The 17,536-nt window shown below is 32.8% G+C and overlaps 3 protein-coding genes and 1 long non-coding RNA gene across 4 annotated transcripts; 1 reads left to right on the forward strand and 3 right to left on the reverse strand.

Moving 5' to 3' along the window:
• The first annotated feature begins 337 nt into the window (after nt 1–337).
• On the forward strand, nt 338–4,634 carry LOC115447978 (glycine-rich cell wall structural protein 1.0). The gene is made up of 3 exons (XM_030175279.2): nt 338–402; nt 2,438–2,666; nt 3,968–4,634. The coding sequence occupies exons 1-3, from the start codon at nt 385–387 to the stop codon at nt 4,105–4,107; spliced, it is 387 nt and encodes a 128-aa protein (XP_030031139.2). The 5' UTR covers nt 338–384; the 3' UTR covers nt 4,108–4,634.
• Nucleotides 4,635–5,744: 1,110 nt separating this feature from the next.
• LOC119190867 lies at nt 5,745–7,489 on the reverse strand. Its single transcript, XR_005113241.1, has 3 exons — nt 6,987–7,489; nt 6,348–6,479; nt 5,745–6,044 (listed from the first exon to the last, which is right to left on the reverse strand). It is a non-coding gene; the product is annotated as an uncharacterized LOC119190867 (long non-coding RNA).
• A 1,234-nt stretch (nt 7,490–8,723) lies between these two features.
• LOC115447981 (sarcoplasmic reticulum histidine-rich calcium-binding protein) lies at nt 8,724–10,608 on the reverse strand. Its single transcript, XM_030175283.2, has 2 exons — nt 10,123–10,608; nt 8,724–9,726 (listed from the first exon to the last, which is right to left on the reverse strand). Exons 1-2 carry the CDS (start codon nt 10,203–10,205, stop codon nt 8,724–8,726), a joined length of 1,086 nt encoding a protein of 361 aa, XP_030031143.2. The 5' UTR covers nt 10,206–10,608.
• Nucleotides 10,609–11,418: 810 nt separating this feature from the next.
• LOC115447983 (putative uncharacterized protein DDB_G0287191) lies at nt 11,419–15,608 on the reverse strand. The gene is made up of 4 exons (XM_030175284.2): nt 15,434–15,608; nt 15,068–15,120; nt 12,319–12,649; nt 11,419–12,061 (listed from the first exon to the last, which is right to left on the reverse strand). The coding sequence occupies exons 1-3, from the start codon at nt 15,449–15,451 to the stop codon at nt 12,319–12,321; spliced, it is 402 nt and encodes a 133-aa protein (XP_030031144.2). The 5' UTR covers nt 15,452–15,608; the 3' UTR covers nt 11,419–12,061.
• Nucleotides 15,609–17,536: the final 1,928 nt, after the last annotated feature.

The following is a 17,536-nucleotide window of genomic DNA, read 5'->3' on the forward strand; positions in this document are numbered from 1 at the left end:
ATTCTAATTTCTACTCTAATACTACAATGAATATTTTTCTTCGCTTGATTCCTTGAGCTTTAGAGACATATTATTAGCAATTATTATAATTTTTGATGGAAAAGTTTTTTGAAATTTTAGCAGTTCATGCCGTAGAAACTCCTCATAGATAGCTTTTCGTCAAACCATAACAATTTTTGAATATTGAGCTCTCGCCTTTTACAATAAAAATGAAATTCGCGTGATCTGAATCGAGTGTTGGTTCAGATCGACACCGCCAAGACGCAGTGTCGCGAAACTCGACCACGTTGCAATATAAAAGGAAGTTTTGTTTAAAATTATTTATCACATACCGGCAGTCTGTTACAGCGTTTGGTTATTCCTCGGTGCAGTTCCATTCACATCATGTCTGCTCGTTTTCTGGTGAGTTGACAGGCCGTTTTAATTGGAATATATTTTAATCACAGCACAATACATTATTTCAAATAATTAATAATATTTTAGCGGTATATTTAAAATATTTGCAAATGAATAACTAGCATTTATTCATATTTTTATATATAATTGAAATATTTATATGATATGAAAAATTTTGTTTTAAAATCATCACAATTTTATCCCAAAAAATTTAATTCAAATTTTTCTTATATTTATTTATTACACAATAACTTAATTAATTATTTTCGGTGTATAATAAAATAAATCAATTATTTCAGTTACAAATTATTTGATAGTAACTTATTTTTAAATATATGCCCTAAAACAATATATTATATATGCTACGGAACAAATTATATTATTAAACTATAATTGTTTTAATTGGTTCACTAAATAAATTATGAAATCAGTATATAACCTGAAATGTATAATTAAATAATATACGATTTATTTAAAGCACCGCATAAACAACAAAATATCGAAAGTTCGTTTCGTGAAATGAAAATAATTTACGCATACCAACCTTCTTTTAAAGGATTCTATATTTGATCTGAAAGAAAACTTAACTTTCCCATTAACAATAAGTATGAAATAAAGTACTATGGTGGCGTCGTGAGCAAGTAAAAGTAAACGGCTCTCGTTTTGAATGTTTTTCTTTTATTTTTGCGTTGAGTTACACAACTACTGTTCGCATCGTCGCGACGAATTCCTTTAATAACTTTTGCCGTTCAATAAGATCGTATTTTCATTACTTATATAATAAAAATTAATATGATGGAATCAGTAATTCCTTTTCATTTTTCACGACGTGTGTTTCCAATTACTTGGTACTTATCGAAAATACATTTTGGTAGACATAAAATATTATTGTATGATCACAAAATTAAATCCTACGTACGTAACATATTTATTCCAAGTATTTATTCAAGTTGGATGAAAACATATCTGTTAATTTATTCTAAAACTATAACGAGAGGGAATAACGAAGCTGGCGTGAGAACTATTCTTTACACTGCTTAATTTTGTAATAATCAATTTGAATACCTTATGATTAGAAATTAGTATTTAATACCCAATGCCATAACTTTGCCTATGTGTATAGTTTATCTATATATTATGCTTATGTGCTTTGCGATTTTATGTGCTCAAGCGATATTTATCATGCATTAATGTTAGTAATATTTAGAAAAATATTGTTCTTCGTGACAGTACCTTCGTTTATGAAAGAATTTTCGCAGCTTCTGTATTGTGTTTTTTAACCACTTTTATTTGAATCATGTGTACATTAATTTATCATATTATGAATTAGATCTACTAAGATATACACATTGTGATAAACACTCAAGTTCATGTGTCTATGAATAAAACTATCAACAAATCAATCAAACTACTATGTTTTCATGATTATGGTTGCTTTCTTTTATTTAAACATACCATTTTGTTAATTTACGCTATAAAAGTTTCAACAAGGATTGGATTTGTAGATGAACGCTTGCATAGTAATGCTCTAGTGATAGTACGGAGTCAGGTAGTTGGTTTGATGTGTAGGGAGATAAAACGTTTGTAATATAAATGAAAGGAATATAGTTGACTAGGCGTTACTCGCGGCTTCGCCCGCGTGTAAACCCTTAGCCACTACAAAAGTCCCTAAAACACAATAGTAATTCATAAAGCCAATTCGGCGCCAGTGCCATGTATTTAATAAACAGTCAAAAAATCTATTATTTCTCATTGCAGTAAATTATCGGGATAAAGATGTGTGTTATGAGTTAAACCAGGACAAGGTCTAACTAATCACATTTCAGGCAAATGTGATTAGTTGTTTTTGCGTTTACTTCTAACAAACATTTTCACTTCCGCATTTATAATAGTAAGATTGCAAACACTCCTAAGCCTGAACCCTGTTAACCCTCTGCTTATTATTATAGTTGTTGCTATTCCGCAATTTCTATAAAGATATAATATCTAAATATATACCATGTTCTGTACACACATATATAATACATGTTGTTTATTTCAGTTGGTGTTGGTGTGCGCGGCGGAGCTGGCCTCGCTGATCGCGGCGGGTGGCGGCGGCGGCGGCCACAAGAAGGTGGTCATCCACGTGCCTTTGTTCGTAAAACACCACCACCACAAACACACCATCGTGAAGCATGTGCACCACAAGAGTGGCGGCGGCGGCGGTGGTGACCACTACGAGGTCCTCGGATACACATACGGTGAACCTAAAGCGGCCCCGCATGGAGGAGGTATGTTATTCTGTTTTATTAAGTTTAGCCCGCGGCTTCTCATGTAAAGGCCTCTTACCTGAGACCACAAGTCAGCATTTAAAGATAATGAAGCCCTATACTAGTGGAGAATTATGCGTAAATGGATTAAAACAGTCCGGGGATTATTTCCTACTCTAAAAATTACACACGACCTTTTTTTTTAAATTCGCATAGAAATAAAACAATTTTTCGCATTTTATAGTGGATTTTTATTTTATAATTGTCATCCGACGCGTAAACCTAAATCAATATTTGCATATATTGACGTAAATAAAAAACTTGGATAATATAATACATATAATTATTTTGTTATAACACTTCATTAAATGTTACGGAAAAGTTTAAAAATGCCATTATATTAAAAGTCCACAAACTATTGAAATAACTTAGCTAACATAAGCTTTTATAAATTATTGAAGTAAAATAATGGAATTAAGAAAGCGACGTAAGGAAAATTGATTTTAGACGTCCGCGGTATCACATTACTTACGCGTAAAGCAACTAATGTCGTTCAACACTCAGACGTAAAATTTATGTACTATCTGTACCCAGTGGAAGGAATGGTAATAAATTTTCGTCGGAGACCAATAACTTTAACGTCAAGTTACCGTCGTGGTATTCTATCCAGCTATAAATGCCACAAATTTGAGATAAGTATACATAAGAATTTGGAATGTTATGTTAAACCTGAAGACACATTGAGCTAACGTAGATAGAAGTACTAATATTTCACATATTTAGTATAAGCAGCCTCGGACTGTATAAAATAGAAAGTAAAATGTTAAACAAGTATTTAGATTTTAGTTAGAATTTTGTAATAAGATATTATTTATAACGATAAGAATATTGTAGAGCAAAGATGTATACATATTTGTTTATAGTTTAAATTTTCGTGTTAAACCGCGGTAGTCTGTATCTCTGACGAAACAACTGACGAGTAATGACGACTTGCTGTGTGAACAAAGGTTGGAGTCCTTGGAATTCGAAACCATACGTCCTTCTTTCCAATCATGTTTGTTCCATCCATGTTCCTTTATAAATTGTGGCTGAAGGACGGTACATATCACGTCTCCTACATTCCACGAACAAATGTCAAGTAATGGGCAGTGAAGTGGTCAATTATCAGTTGTGACCACTTTAACTTCTTTGGAGGTTAAAAATTGGATATAGGTTGTCCAACCATAATTCATGTAAAATGTTCATATTTTTACGCCCAACATTCTGTTGGAATGCCTAGTGTAATAAACTTTATTCAAACACACCTAATTAAACTGTTTCAGGTCACGGTTGGGGCATATCTGACGAAGGTCACGATGGTGGCTACGCTGATTCGCCAGTGAGTTTCGAGGGCAGTGACGGCGGCAGCTATGGCTTATCAGGCGCTGGGGAGGAGTACTCCGGGGGGCATGAGGGCTACTGAACACCACCAGCCACGCGATGAGACTCACTGATAAGCCAGTATCTTTATATACTTAGAACAACATGGTTGTAATTTAATATTATGTGGGTAGGTACGGTGTACCTGATAGACTTACAAAATACAAAGAATAGAAAATATTAAGCCATGGAAACGGATAAACTATTAATATAAGAGGATACGTTATTACTTAACGTTTTATGTGATCATTGTAGCTAATACTTCATATAAGATATTTAAATGTTTCGATGGCTTTCGAAAATCGTTTCCCATTTGTCCCACTAATAACCTCATTTATAACGAATGTTCAACCGCAGGAATACGTTAAGATGTTATTTTTTGTAAATAGTATATCCGTTATGAATAACAGTTATATTTAACTGATAAACATTATTTTAAATGTCTGATTATCATTACCTGTTACTATTTAAGTTTTTAGTTAAGTTGTTGTGTTGTGAATTTATATTCCGGTTGAGACGGAGTTTGTTGTTAATATTATATTTTTGTTAAGTTAAACCACATTTTATTTGGATCGTGTTTTATTATCCCTTTATGACACCGGCGTAAAAACCATTATTAATATCCATCCTTTCCTCCAACGACATCTTTACAAGACACGAAAGGCCAAATCGCATATTTATTTTCATTGAATTTCACTTATTAACAAGGGTTAAAAATTTATTACAGTACATTTTTCTCAGATATAATACGTGAATTTAGTATTTCCTTTAAAAATATATTTGAGTATTGTCAGGACAGTACAGGCTTCTAGTGGAATCTAAGAATATACTCTATAGGCGTATGCTTCATCACTTACGCTTTTAAAATATATATTGCCATTGCCTCATATTCGCCTGATATGATGGTGCTGAAACTAGCTTTAAATATACATTTGAAATGTGTATCATAATCTTACGATCTTAGCTTATACTTATTTCGTACCTAAATTATATACATATATATTATTCGTATTATTATAAATGCAAAAGTTTGCGAAAATGTTTGAATGTTTGTATGTTAGAAGTAAACACAGAAACAAAAGGGATTTGTATGAAATTTGGCACATGAGAAGACCATGTCCTAGATTAACATATAGGCTACGTTTTATCCCGGCAGTTTGTAACTATACCAATTAATGGTATATTTAATCAGATTTTATAAATAGATGGCGCTGCTGTCGTACTGCTGTTTAAGGAATTTTGGTAGTGGGAAGGGAGAGGCTGAAACCGCAAGCTACGCCTCGTAAACAATATTTATGTCAATTATAAGTACGTAGTACTATTCTATATTTTGTAATATAAGTTATAACAATTCAATTAAAACAATTTTAGGATATTTCACCTGTAAATTTTCATTAGTAAAACTTTATTAACCAGCTTTTACCCGCGACTCTGAGGGTTCGTTCTCGGATATAAGAGCTCAAGAATAAAGTAATTATGTTTTCGCGATAGAATAATCAGAATCGTATCAGTAGTTTTGGTGATGCATAAAAATGTTTACAAATAAGATTTAATTACTCATTGCCATCTAGCCATGAAACCATAATTCACTGTAAATCCTACTTGCCTTTAAATTGACGAAACTATTAAATGTAAACAGGTATTTCAGGTATAAATGAAAATGTGATAGTTGGGTGATTATTTAATTTTCTTAGTTATTTATTGCGTCATAATCTTGTTTCTTTTTGGAATATTGCTATAAAATATTAACTAAAATCTATTTCGCTCTCGTTGTATTAAAGTAACTGGTAGGTTCATACTACAAACCCACTTTGGATATCCAATATAACGGATAATGATATATTTTTTTTAATATAATAATAAACCTCAATATTACACCAGATTGATGCGGCACGAAGAGTTTACTTTACAATATAGCTGCAGCCCCTATTACCACCTCATGTTCTGTATCTGAAGTTCCTCGAAGCATTTTTCGTAGACCTAGTACAAAAGCAAGTTAAATAAATACCTATGTTATGTGAGATTTACATGTCACATAATTGACAATCACTTTGTGTCAAGATAATTTACGAACATTTGGCGTTTACTAATTGCTTATTAAACGCCAAATGCTCTCGTAGCTTGCTGTTAAACATTGGAGTTTTCAGCAACCCTTACTGAATTTTATACTAATTTTTAATCTACCTACTTATAAAAGTGTCCCGCCAATTTAATTTACACTTTTATGTCGCTTTACTACGCTATCTGTATTTTTAAATATCGCTAGAAATCATCTGGGTTTACCTTCGTACGAGGTCGCCAGCTTCTTTATCGTAACTCGATCTAGAAGGTTGGATTCCAAATTCTTCTTGACCTCACTGACTGACATGACAAGACGAGTTTGCCGTTTGACTGATGGTAAACGATACGACCGCCCTTAAACAGCAGAACCACCATCCAACATCTTGAATTACAAAGTATTGTTTGGTATTCCACTACGCTCGCCTTCCTGAGTCATAAGATGTTAAGCCTTATTATGTCCAGTAGATACACTGTCTACAATGACCTTCTAAACGGAAGACAACAGTGACTACACACTGCTGCTTGGCGGCAGAAATAGACATTGCGGTCGTACCTACACGTGCGTCTCACATACCACCTACCTACCACCAGTTTCAGTGGCAGGTTGACCTCACGAGCGGTTTCTATCGCCAAGAGACACAGTAGCTCAATTCCATGGTCACTGTATATCAAGACTAGAGAGCTCGAGCGCTAACTTTATGAAAGTTGCAGATTGTTACCTTTGGAAGTTGGCTAGACAGACGCAAATGTACGCCGATATGTGGCAAGTTTTAGTTGATAGTATTGTTATGTATCTGTATGTTTCTTGGTTCGATTCCCAGACCATTAATTTTTTTTGTTAACTTTAATTCGAATAAATACCTGTTTTTATAAACGTTTATGTCCTTATCAATCGATTTTTCTTCACTATAATAAAGTTACGATTTTATTTTAATTTAGATACAGACAAAAGTATTGAAGGTAATGTGTATAAGATTTTGAAGTTTTGAATTGGTTCAGCTACTTTTGTGGCTGACTGTACTTCACGCATATGAGTGACCGAAATATTCGTTGCTTGCAAGGAGTAGAAAAGGAAAGCACATTAAACGAAGAATTTAGGAGGTTAAAATACTTTGGTTGGTAATTAGGTAAATATAGCGCAATTTATGTAGAGACAATAGTGTATGACGCTCAGATAGTCCATTTTGTCTTTTTTCTCATTCGATATACCTAGGTATATAGGGTAGTTTCGGCGAGACACTTTATTATACTTATTTTTTTTCTATGTTATTTCCTATCTTTCTCCACAGTAATTATTAAAACATCAGTTAACAGTACGAAATAAATAAAATGTTAAAAATGAATTGAAACATGACAACAACAGACAACCGGAAATATGTATACTTGTATCACGCCAGAGAGTTTGGATGCATGTATTACTAAATAAATAAAACCTTTGTACCCTATATTTCAATATCTGACATGCACTTATGTCATTAGATATAAAGTAATTATATTTATAATAATCATTCTTTGCAGAGTATAGGTTGTCGTTGAGACTTAATAATTAGTTTCTATCACATTCATCTCGCCGCCCGTAGGCTATAACATCGAACATTAGTCTGAAGATAGCTATCTTAGCTACCCGCAAGGTGGCGGGTGAGGGTAAAACACCTCCGGTTACCTCGATAGGTTAAAAATCTAATACGATATATACCGTATTTACGTTATACCTAATTATTTAAATAATAATTACGTATAACGTAATGCTGTTAATAAATATTTAATTCGCTTAATACTATAATTCTAAAATAACATTACTAATTTTTGTTAACGATTTTACCCCCGTAAGAAACCTTTCATGATATAAAAGGCTCATTATGAACATTTTCAGTTTAAAAATAACATTACAATTTAATGTTTGATATGGTCTAACTGTTTGCGAAATTTAAATTCGTTTTTGCGCTCTCTAAATATATTTCTAATGAACAACCTTATAAACATTTCTAACCATCATAATATTAGAAAGATTACAAATAATAACTTAAAAATGCTGCTTATTAATATTATATAAAGCTTTCTAATGAATTAGGAAGGAAGTGCGCAACTACGGAACAGAATTATCTCGGAGTAGATGACATAATAACTTATTTTTCTTATTAAATAATTTAACCAAAGTTACATTAGCGTTTGTATAACAGTTTTTTTATTTTGTTTCGTACACTCCGTGCAATTCCGGATCTAGGGCGTGTCGCCGCATTGTAATCGAATGTCGTTTACTTTTTTCGTGCGGCCAATTATACTGCAACTTGGTGATGTAATAGCTTTCCGATACTAATAACATGGGTAGGTACTTATATATACCCAAATTTATATAATGAAATTACAAAGTATATGTGTATTATGTTTATAGTAAAACATACCTTGCAACAAACACATCATTAACAATCAATAAAATCACAAACAAACGAAATTATAATAATTTATTATCAAGATATTACGCGTTAAATCTTAAGATTGCAACTACAAGTAAATGTGTGAATTGCTTAAATTTTTTTCACGCTCATTGATGTTTGTACTATATTTATTTTAATAACATCTTAACCATACAAATAACAACTAATATACTACAGTCTCCACATCTCCCTTATTAAAAGTTTGTTGTATGCCCGCTTCTCGTGCAAAAGCGACTGGCGTGTCTTCGGACAAGCCTTGTGGAGCAGTGAATGAGGTGTCATCGCCTTCAATACCCGCGAAAGAGTCTGGTTGCTCGTTACCGGAACTTCCTCGAAATGTCACTGGAAAATCGGCCGACGGTTGAACGTTAGTAAAGCCTGTATTATCTGCAGTGGGTGCAAATGGATCAACTTGAACTAATCCATTCGGAATAGCTTCTGCGGAGGCGAAAGGATCATGAGTGTTCTTCAAAGCAGTAGTTTGCACGGGAAGTGGCGCAAAATTATTTTGCGCGACTGATTGAGCCGCAGCTCCCCGGAGATATCCGAACGTCGCTGGAAAGGCTTGTTGGAAGCCATTAACTGGTGTAAACACATCATCGTCGGTATCCTCGCCTTCCTCGGTCACTTCATAGCCATGCGAGCGTGTATTCGTGGGTATAACACCAGGTAAGGAATCGAATACTTTAACTTGTTTAATCGTATGGCTTACACCACGTACGTGTGGTGTCTGTGATGGTATACCTGTGTCATATGAGGGTATAGATGGTGTGTAAGATGACCCAAAATCTTCTTCGAAGGTGGGGACTGCTGGAGGATCATAACTGTAAGACGGTGAATCGTGATGATGTCCATGACCATGGTGACCGTGTTGTCCGTGATGTCCATGATGGCCATGATGTCCATGATGGCCGTGGTGACCATGATGACCATGACTATGCTTATGATGGCCGTGACCACCATGTTTTGTAACTGTAGTTTTGATACTATGAGAATTTTTATGATGGTGATAATGATGGCCATGTGGAATGTGGGGCTTTTTGTGGTGGTGGTGATGGTGATGATGATGATGTTCTTTCTTTGGCTTGTGGTGATGATGTATTGTTACAACTTTTGTGTGATGATCGTGATGAATGAATTCAGGAACGTGTAATTTGACGTGATCACTGAAAAATAAATTAATTGATATAATTGATAATTATTAATATCTTAACATTATGATTTTATTATATGTTTGTAAAAATTCAAATAAAACAACAAGTAAAACTTCGCAATGCGCTTAAAACGCCGAAATCTTTGAAGCTAGTGAATTTTAAATCATGGTAAATTGTTTGTTCATATACGAGTACTATACTTAGATGCTGCTAAGATGGTATTTAATAAAAATAACAAATAACACACATGTAAATCGCCAAGCTTTAGTCGCAAGAATTATTACAGTTATATTATGCAAATAAGACGCCTCAAGAAATTAAAAATATTTTCTGTTTTCGATCATTATTACCATTCGGTTTTAACCTGTAATAACAAAATAATATATAAAATTCCCATTGGATTCTTACTGATGTTTTTCTCCATGGCCTCCAGTTTCTCCACCCTCCAAACACAAAAGCACCAACACCGCGATATATAACATAAAATCCATGATTATCTTCAGCACGCAAGCGAACAGTTCACAACTCTTTAACTAAATTAGGAGACAACTAAATAGCACTCGAAATACGCGCGCTCACATTTTGTTTTACACCATAAAAAATTTAAAGTTTGTTCCCGATCGTTTTGTATTATACGAATGGAGAGCACCGCACCGCCGCAACGTCGCATTGAATTGAACAGCGCCACATCATGAGATGACCATTTATCCAATTTCACTTAAATAAACCTGTAATATTAACAAAAAGAGAACAATTGCTATTGTCACTGGAGCATGCCAAAAGACCGAGTTGCCAGAGGCGACGCGGGCGGCACGGCGTGCGCCAGAGCGGCGATTCTCGATCTAATTTCTATTGGTGCAGGGTCCGGTTCAAACTAGGAAAAGTAAGGCGCTTTTTTTTGTTGACAACTATATGTAACAAGTATTTCACTAACGTTCCAAAACAACGAAGTCGAGCAGACCGCACGGTGGATGGCGTAACCCAGTCGTAGATTGCACGCAGACACGTTCGCTCCTACTGATAATTTTTTTAGTAAATTGCCGACATTCACGGGTTCTTATTATTCATCTTTAATGTTAAAATTTTATTTGGGGTTTCTTGAATTCTCCCACAATTACATATTAAATCAAAGTAATGATTCCCTAACTTAATCCAAATTATCTTGGGGTGGGGTCCAATAAATAAAATCCGTAGGCGTCAGATTGTGCTCGTAAATACACCCAACTGTAAATGTATCCCATTAAACTTTAATTATCCTTTACATTCAGATTTATTGATTTCCCTCGGGAACGAATTCTGTAGCTCAGTAAATATACGTCTTCCATATTGTAGGGATTGATTAAGATCTTGTCTTATATAGGATGTTTCATAAGTCAATATTCAAACAGAAATAGGTAATGGGTGGAAACGTATATTACACGTATGAGTTCCGAGATATGATCAGGTTTTTGTTGGTTCGTGAATAATCATTATTAAATCCAGTATAAAAATACTTAAATAAACATGTAATAAAAATACGGATACTAAGTAATAAATCGCAAGTCCGTTTTTTAACAATGAAATCATTATCATGTTTTCCATCATCACCCAGTAAATAAACAATGAATTATATATACCATTTACTATTTGTTTAATGACCTAAATATGAATGAACGTACGATTGGAATATTTGCCTACGAAGTAAAAAAATAATTTAAAACCCACTGTCAAGTACATAAAAGTTATGTATTCTTCCATAAATATTAAAACGTTAGTACAACATTTAAACCTAAGCATAAGAGAATATTTTTAATTACATCTATTTCTTAGCTATAAGAAAAGTAACTAAGGCATCCGTAGATACTGTCAACTTATTACTAAGAACAAAACAAAAAACAATCAACTTCAACGACTGTCAGTTTCATAGTGCATAGCCCTGAGGCATAGCCAGTGTTGTTGGACAACATAATGACAGTGGCTAAGCGACGACTTATTTATTAAAAAAGTACTTATTCTATAATTTAAATAATATTACAAAACAAAGATAATCAATAACGGAGATTAGAGAAAATAATCAGTCTTATTTTATTTTTTTGTACAATATTTTTGTTATTCTCCTCAACAAAGGATCTTTGGCCTAGATTGCTTTGGAAAGTAGTTTCTATTTGGTATTGAACAGAAATACAAAATTTGGCTATACCCATATCAAGAATGTAAGATATTATAAAAGTAAGTACTCATTTTCTTATGATATGGATTAATAAATCCACAAACATGAATAATTTTCAGTTAAAACTATTTTTTTATCAACACTACGATGTTCACGTAGTGTTAATTTTTCGGGTAAATGATTTTCTCGCAATAATTCCTGAAACCAATAAATATACATTATTAAACTTGATTCCAAGACTTTTAAAAAAAGCACGTCTTAGGATATCATATTATTACATAGCAAAGATATGCTTTTATTAAAATATATTTTATATGCATCTAACCTATATCAAGAATAATTTTATAGTGAGTTGACCATAAACACACTAGAAACTTAAGGCTTCTTTGTAATTTTTAGCGCTATTTATTTACTTTAGTTAGAGGTTCACATTAGATACGAATAAAAATACGTACCTAGTTCCGTCTATATAAGGGCAGAGCTAGCCTCGAAGGTAACTTAGGGAATGCTCGAGGTATATCCGGAATTTCAAGTGGCGCATTCAAAGCATCAGGGAGAAACTCTGGTATGCCTATGTCGGGAACCGGCTGGCTATGCTGGCCTGAAGGCGGCTCGTTGTGAATATGCATGTGGTGGAAGTGCTCATGCTCTTCCGTCGGCGCCGAGCTGTGGTCCAGGTGAGGATCGTGGTGGGTGTGGTGGTGATGCACCGTCTTGTAAACCGTGTGCGTGTGCTTCACCTTCCTCACTTTGTATGGCACGTGAATTACAACTTTCTTGCTGCGTCTGCCAAAAACAATTACCGAGTTAATTATTTTGGTAATGCTGGTGATACCACAGAATATAACTAATTTCACCTTCGAAGATAAAAGTTGTGTATGTGTTAATGTGATTACTATTAAAATGAATTGACCACTTAAAAAAATATTATTTATATATTTGGCATTTTCAAAACGAACTAAAAATTCGCGGTTTGATTATATCAACAAAATGAGAAAAATATAAAAAGAACAATGTAATTCTTGCATGAGTGCATTAATGATCGGTAATCCACGTTGTTTACAAACGTTTTATTCTTTAGATTGCGCGCAGTCGAAGTCGTGGTTCCGTGATAGAACAGCCGTTTTAGGAGTTTCCTGGTTCGATGCGCGTGAGTGATATTGTTACGTTTCCTACTACGGCGGGAAAACATGGCGCTAGCTCATAACATGAATCTTCTATTGTTAATCAAACCTTGAACGCTAATATTACAAATATTAATAACATTAATTAATTAATATATGATGTTTTTAATCCGGTATATTTACATAAAAATATAAAGTTTTAAAATAGACATTGACAGGTGTTTTTATCAAGTTCAAATAAACACATTAATTCAGGACATGAGTTTATTTAAACTTATTAGATTGTTTGCATAAATAGCGCCGAAGTATCGCTAATAAATAATTACTTAAGTCTATCAAAATTAAGCTACTGCATTTTATAATGCCAGTAAACTTTTCCTTAATACAAAACTACCATTAATTGTATGGTATGTTAATTTATTGTGACATTTCTTGTATAGTATTTTTTTAATCGGAATAAAACTAACTGAATAAAGGTAATTCGTTTCGTTGTACGTAGCACATAATAATCCCATAGTATATGTATGAGGTTTGAACTAAACTAAAACTTTAAAACTTTGTTTTTAATTATTACATTGCACGACAATCTACCATTGCTACGATTAATGATTATACGAGGTCATTCCGGGGTCCCCATAACGCAAAAGCATAATATACGTAACATAATATTTCCTCACGCTGCGCAGAGCAAGAAAACATTTGTATACCGATTAAATAATATTATTGCGGCGCAATGTTATATGAAATCGATAGTAAAATTTATAGCATGATCGCACGCTCAGTCACGCATCAGGAGGTTGATCCAACACAGCGGATTTACAAACACTTCTCATCTTCAGAACATTTATTTTATATATAATATATATAATACATATTATACTTCCTAGACGTACTATAATTCTCTTCCTATATAACATATTCATATCAAAAGGGCAGGCTATCTAGTAAAGATACAGGTACTAGTAGTTCAAAGTCTAAAAATGCCGTTAAAGATTATTTCCTTTCACTTATTAAAGCATAATGACAAGTTTCGATGACGGATTACTACGATAAACAGTATATATATGCACTGCATTGCTCGATATCTAGTGTTTATTTTCGGCAAAGGTTTTAATTATTAAGTTTTCAATTCTTTATGCGGTATCTTAAAATTTTTAGTGAAAATTATCCAAGTTACTTCTTTATCAGCGAACTAAATGCCAGTTCTCTGCATAATTGATCTATTCCAGAGATTAAATGCTTCAGATATACATATATAGAATTAAAAAAAAAAACTGTTTGTTGGTACCACGTGAATATGAATTTAGAAACAAAATCTGTTTTATTTGTCTCTCATGTCTATAATAATAAAATAGAAATTCAAATTTAAGAACTCTATAATAAAGGTATTAACATAATCATGCGTGTATTCCGATCTGTGGTTTTCCATAACTTTACACAGGCATCTAAAAGTACTAGAAAATATGCGTCTGCTATTATTATAATAACAAAAAGTATATTATTTTCAAATTTGTATTAATAAAATACTCTCTCACACTATAGCCTAAGTCTAATAGTAGGATCAAATAAAAGAAAATAATTTCATTTAAAAATATTTTTCCTCATGACGCAGAAATAGAATTCTTTGCTTGTTATATAACGTGAATATTACAGACGTGCAAAACAAAAAGCAGACGAAAGTGCAGCGGTTTCAACATTATGAGAAAAATCGTATACCGCTTCAATCAGCGTAATTACTGACAAAAAATTAAGAGAGTTGCACTAATCAGAATGATTTTTGCACCCGCGAGAGTAAGAGTAAGAACACGTTTCTACGTTTAGTTATTGTTATTATGATCAATATATCTAAAGAGGAATAGGCAGTTATGATAACATTGTTACAAATTATCATGTTTGTTTAAACATTTTGGAAATCAAAAGAGATCTCTAAGAAGTCTACAATCCTATTAATTATTTAAAAATATCATGTAAGTTTTAATGTATTTGTTAAAAGCAATTGTAGTAAAAGGTTTATGTGTCGTATTCATGTTTATTATTATTGTTTGTTACTTTCATCTAGAAGGCCGTTCATAGTACTTACCCATACGTTTCTGTTACGACCAAAGCCAGAACGCCGAATATACAAAGTAACAACTGAAAAAAACGAAAGATATATCTATATTACAAAATATATTTCCTATACTAATGCACAGCTTATTTAATATTAATATATAAAATCAACTTAAATTTTTATGCCATTTCGCTCTCGGCTGAAAATATTTGAAACACATTATTTTACTATAATGAAACACAAATAGTAAAATATAGTTCAATTATATCCATCTTAGCTCTACTTACAACAACAAATTATTTGAGGAGGAAAATGTTTGATTTGATTTCAATAACATAAATAGCTTATTACACTGCAATGTATTGTTTTGTTTAAGAAACAATAATAAAAACTCACCACAGTTTTGCAATCCATTATCAAATATCTATTGTAATAAACAACGTATTGGAAAGCACTATTCAATATATGTTTACAAAAAGCTCGTAGCGTGAGAAACGATGCGTATCTGAAAGCTTGCGTAGTTTTGATTTGCGGAAAACTGCACTTTCCAAGTGCGCGAATAATGCGCGCGTGCCTGACGATAGTCTGACAATGAAAGGCGTTGCGCCAATCTAAACTTATATATGCCATACATGAATGAAACATGTAAACACCCAAACACACACGTCCATAACGCTTCTGATTGTTGATGATACACCGCTATTTTCTCCTAATGATCCACAAAAATCTAACGCATTGTCTCGTTATATCCCGTGTAAAAGCTTAATGACTTTTCCAGTATTTGTTAATAAGATAATTTCAGTATTTCGATAATGACATTAGTCATAATTAAGATAGCTGTGTAATTAATGGCGGCATTAAGAACCACGTGACAAGATTAAATTTGGATTTAAAAATAATCTTTGTTATTAGCCCATGCTTTTAGCCATATAATTAATAAATACAGCTGTATTAACTCGATAAATAATGACACAACATTCCTACTAGGCCAATGGTCTAGCAAATCGTATCGATGGTTTTAAATTGCGTAAATCCGTTAAAAATGGCATTCGTAAGTCATTATCATGCTGGGAAACCGTAAATTTTAAATTGCTGTAATAAAAACCATGAAGATTGTATTGCAATTCGTTTCTGGAATTATCTGGTTATATAACGGTGTTGTTGACCTAGGTCTACTTTAGTCAATAAAGAATTAGGCAAGTCGTAGTATCTCAAAATTGAACAATTTATTACAAATACAACAAATCTATTAGCCAATTATCCGCAATTTGAAAATGCGAAATACTGTTTCTTGATGAAATTGTATATTTTTACACGAGTAATTTTTATTCTTCCGTTATTAATTCTATAATGCAATATAAACCTAAACAGCTAAATAGGCGTAATAAAAACATTTTTTTCGTACAATGGTTCGTAACTTGAAAATGTTGTATGAATTTGTTACAATTAAGTATTACATCGCTTGGAAAATTCTAAAATCTGCGGGCGACAAGACAATGGGACAACAATTATGTGAAATATAATGTTGCGCATAATAATTACTAAAGCTTTTTTTAACTTAACACAAAGACAAAGAAAGAAGTGAGAGTTTAGCAGCACATTGTTATTAATTTGTCGTTTGCAATTTTACAACAAAACGTAAATTACACATTTACATAATATTATGTTGATAATTTCATAAACATTTGTTTACTTCATGTTTATATTGCCTTTGTTAAATACCTTACGATAATACAAACCGAGTGAAATTACCAAAATAACCGCTGTAATATCGCGTCTTAAACGATTTAATTTTCGTTCATATAATTACTATAAAAACCTTGTTTTCTACCACTTGCTTACAACAAAAAGTATCTTGCAAATTATATCACAGAAAGGTTTTTTGAGCAAAATAATGTTATGAACGTCAATCATCATCAACAAGTAGCGGCATCCCGCATTCAAACTTACCTTGTGTGTAGTCGGATAAAAATACCACAGATGTTGTTAGAAGCTTACGTCAAATAGCAAGCTATTCATAAGAAAGCCAGTATTTTGACAGTTTCTAAAAACTTTTATGAATCTACCTCATATTTTTTGGTACTCCAATAGCCTACTGACTAAGGGTCGGTGAAGAAAAAAGTGTGGTACATAGAAGATACGTACAACCCCGCTCTTTCGGAACGATTCCGTGTATGTACAAATCTGGCTGCAGGTCTATATAATTACACACAAAAAAAATATATTAATATCATTTTAAATCATTCTGTAAACAAGCGGATATTATATACATTCAAGATGCTCTCAACGCTTAGTTGTTTATTTATTATCGTACAAATATATGTATATATACATATAATAATATAATCAGGCCGACATGCTGCCGTAGTCATCCTCTACCAGTCAACCTGAACTGTTTACACCAGTGGTGAAGTGTTCATACAACCTGATTCCTACCGGCTTCCCTTTTAGGTTTATTTACGTTTGTCTTAGTTTCTGTTTTCTGTTTAAATACTAAGA

Source organism: Manduca sexta, chromosome 27 (genome assembly GCF_014839805.1).
Source record: "Manduca sexta isolate Smith_Timp_Sample1 chromosome 27, JHU_Msex_v1.0, whole genome shotgun sequence".
Classification (NCBI taxonomy): Eukaryota; Metazoa; Arthropoda; class Insecta; order Lepidoptera; family Sphingidae; genus Manduca; species Manduca sexta.

Coding starts and splice junctions, on each gene's coding strand:
- LOC115447983 (XM_030175284.2), bottom strand. Junction 12,650..15,067: donor GTCGTAACAGAAACGTATGG/GTAAGTACTATG, acceptor TGTTTTTGGCAG/ACGCAGCAAGAAAGTTGTAA.
- LOC115447978 (XM_030175279.2), top strand. Junction 2,667..3,967: donor AGCGGCCCCGCATGGAGGAG/GTATGTTATTCT, acceptor AAACTGTTTCAG/GTCACGGTTGGGGCATATCT.
- LOC115447981 (XM_030175283.2), bottom strand. CDS start 10,205: ATGGATTTTATGTTATATATCGCGGTGTTGGTGCTTTTGTGTTTGGAG. Junction 9,727..10,122: donor GGCCATGGAGAAAAACATCA/GTAAGAATCCAA, acceptor TTTATTTTTCAG/TGATCACGTCAAATTACACG.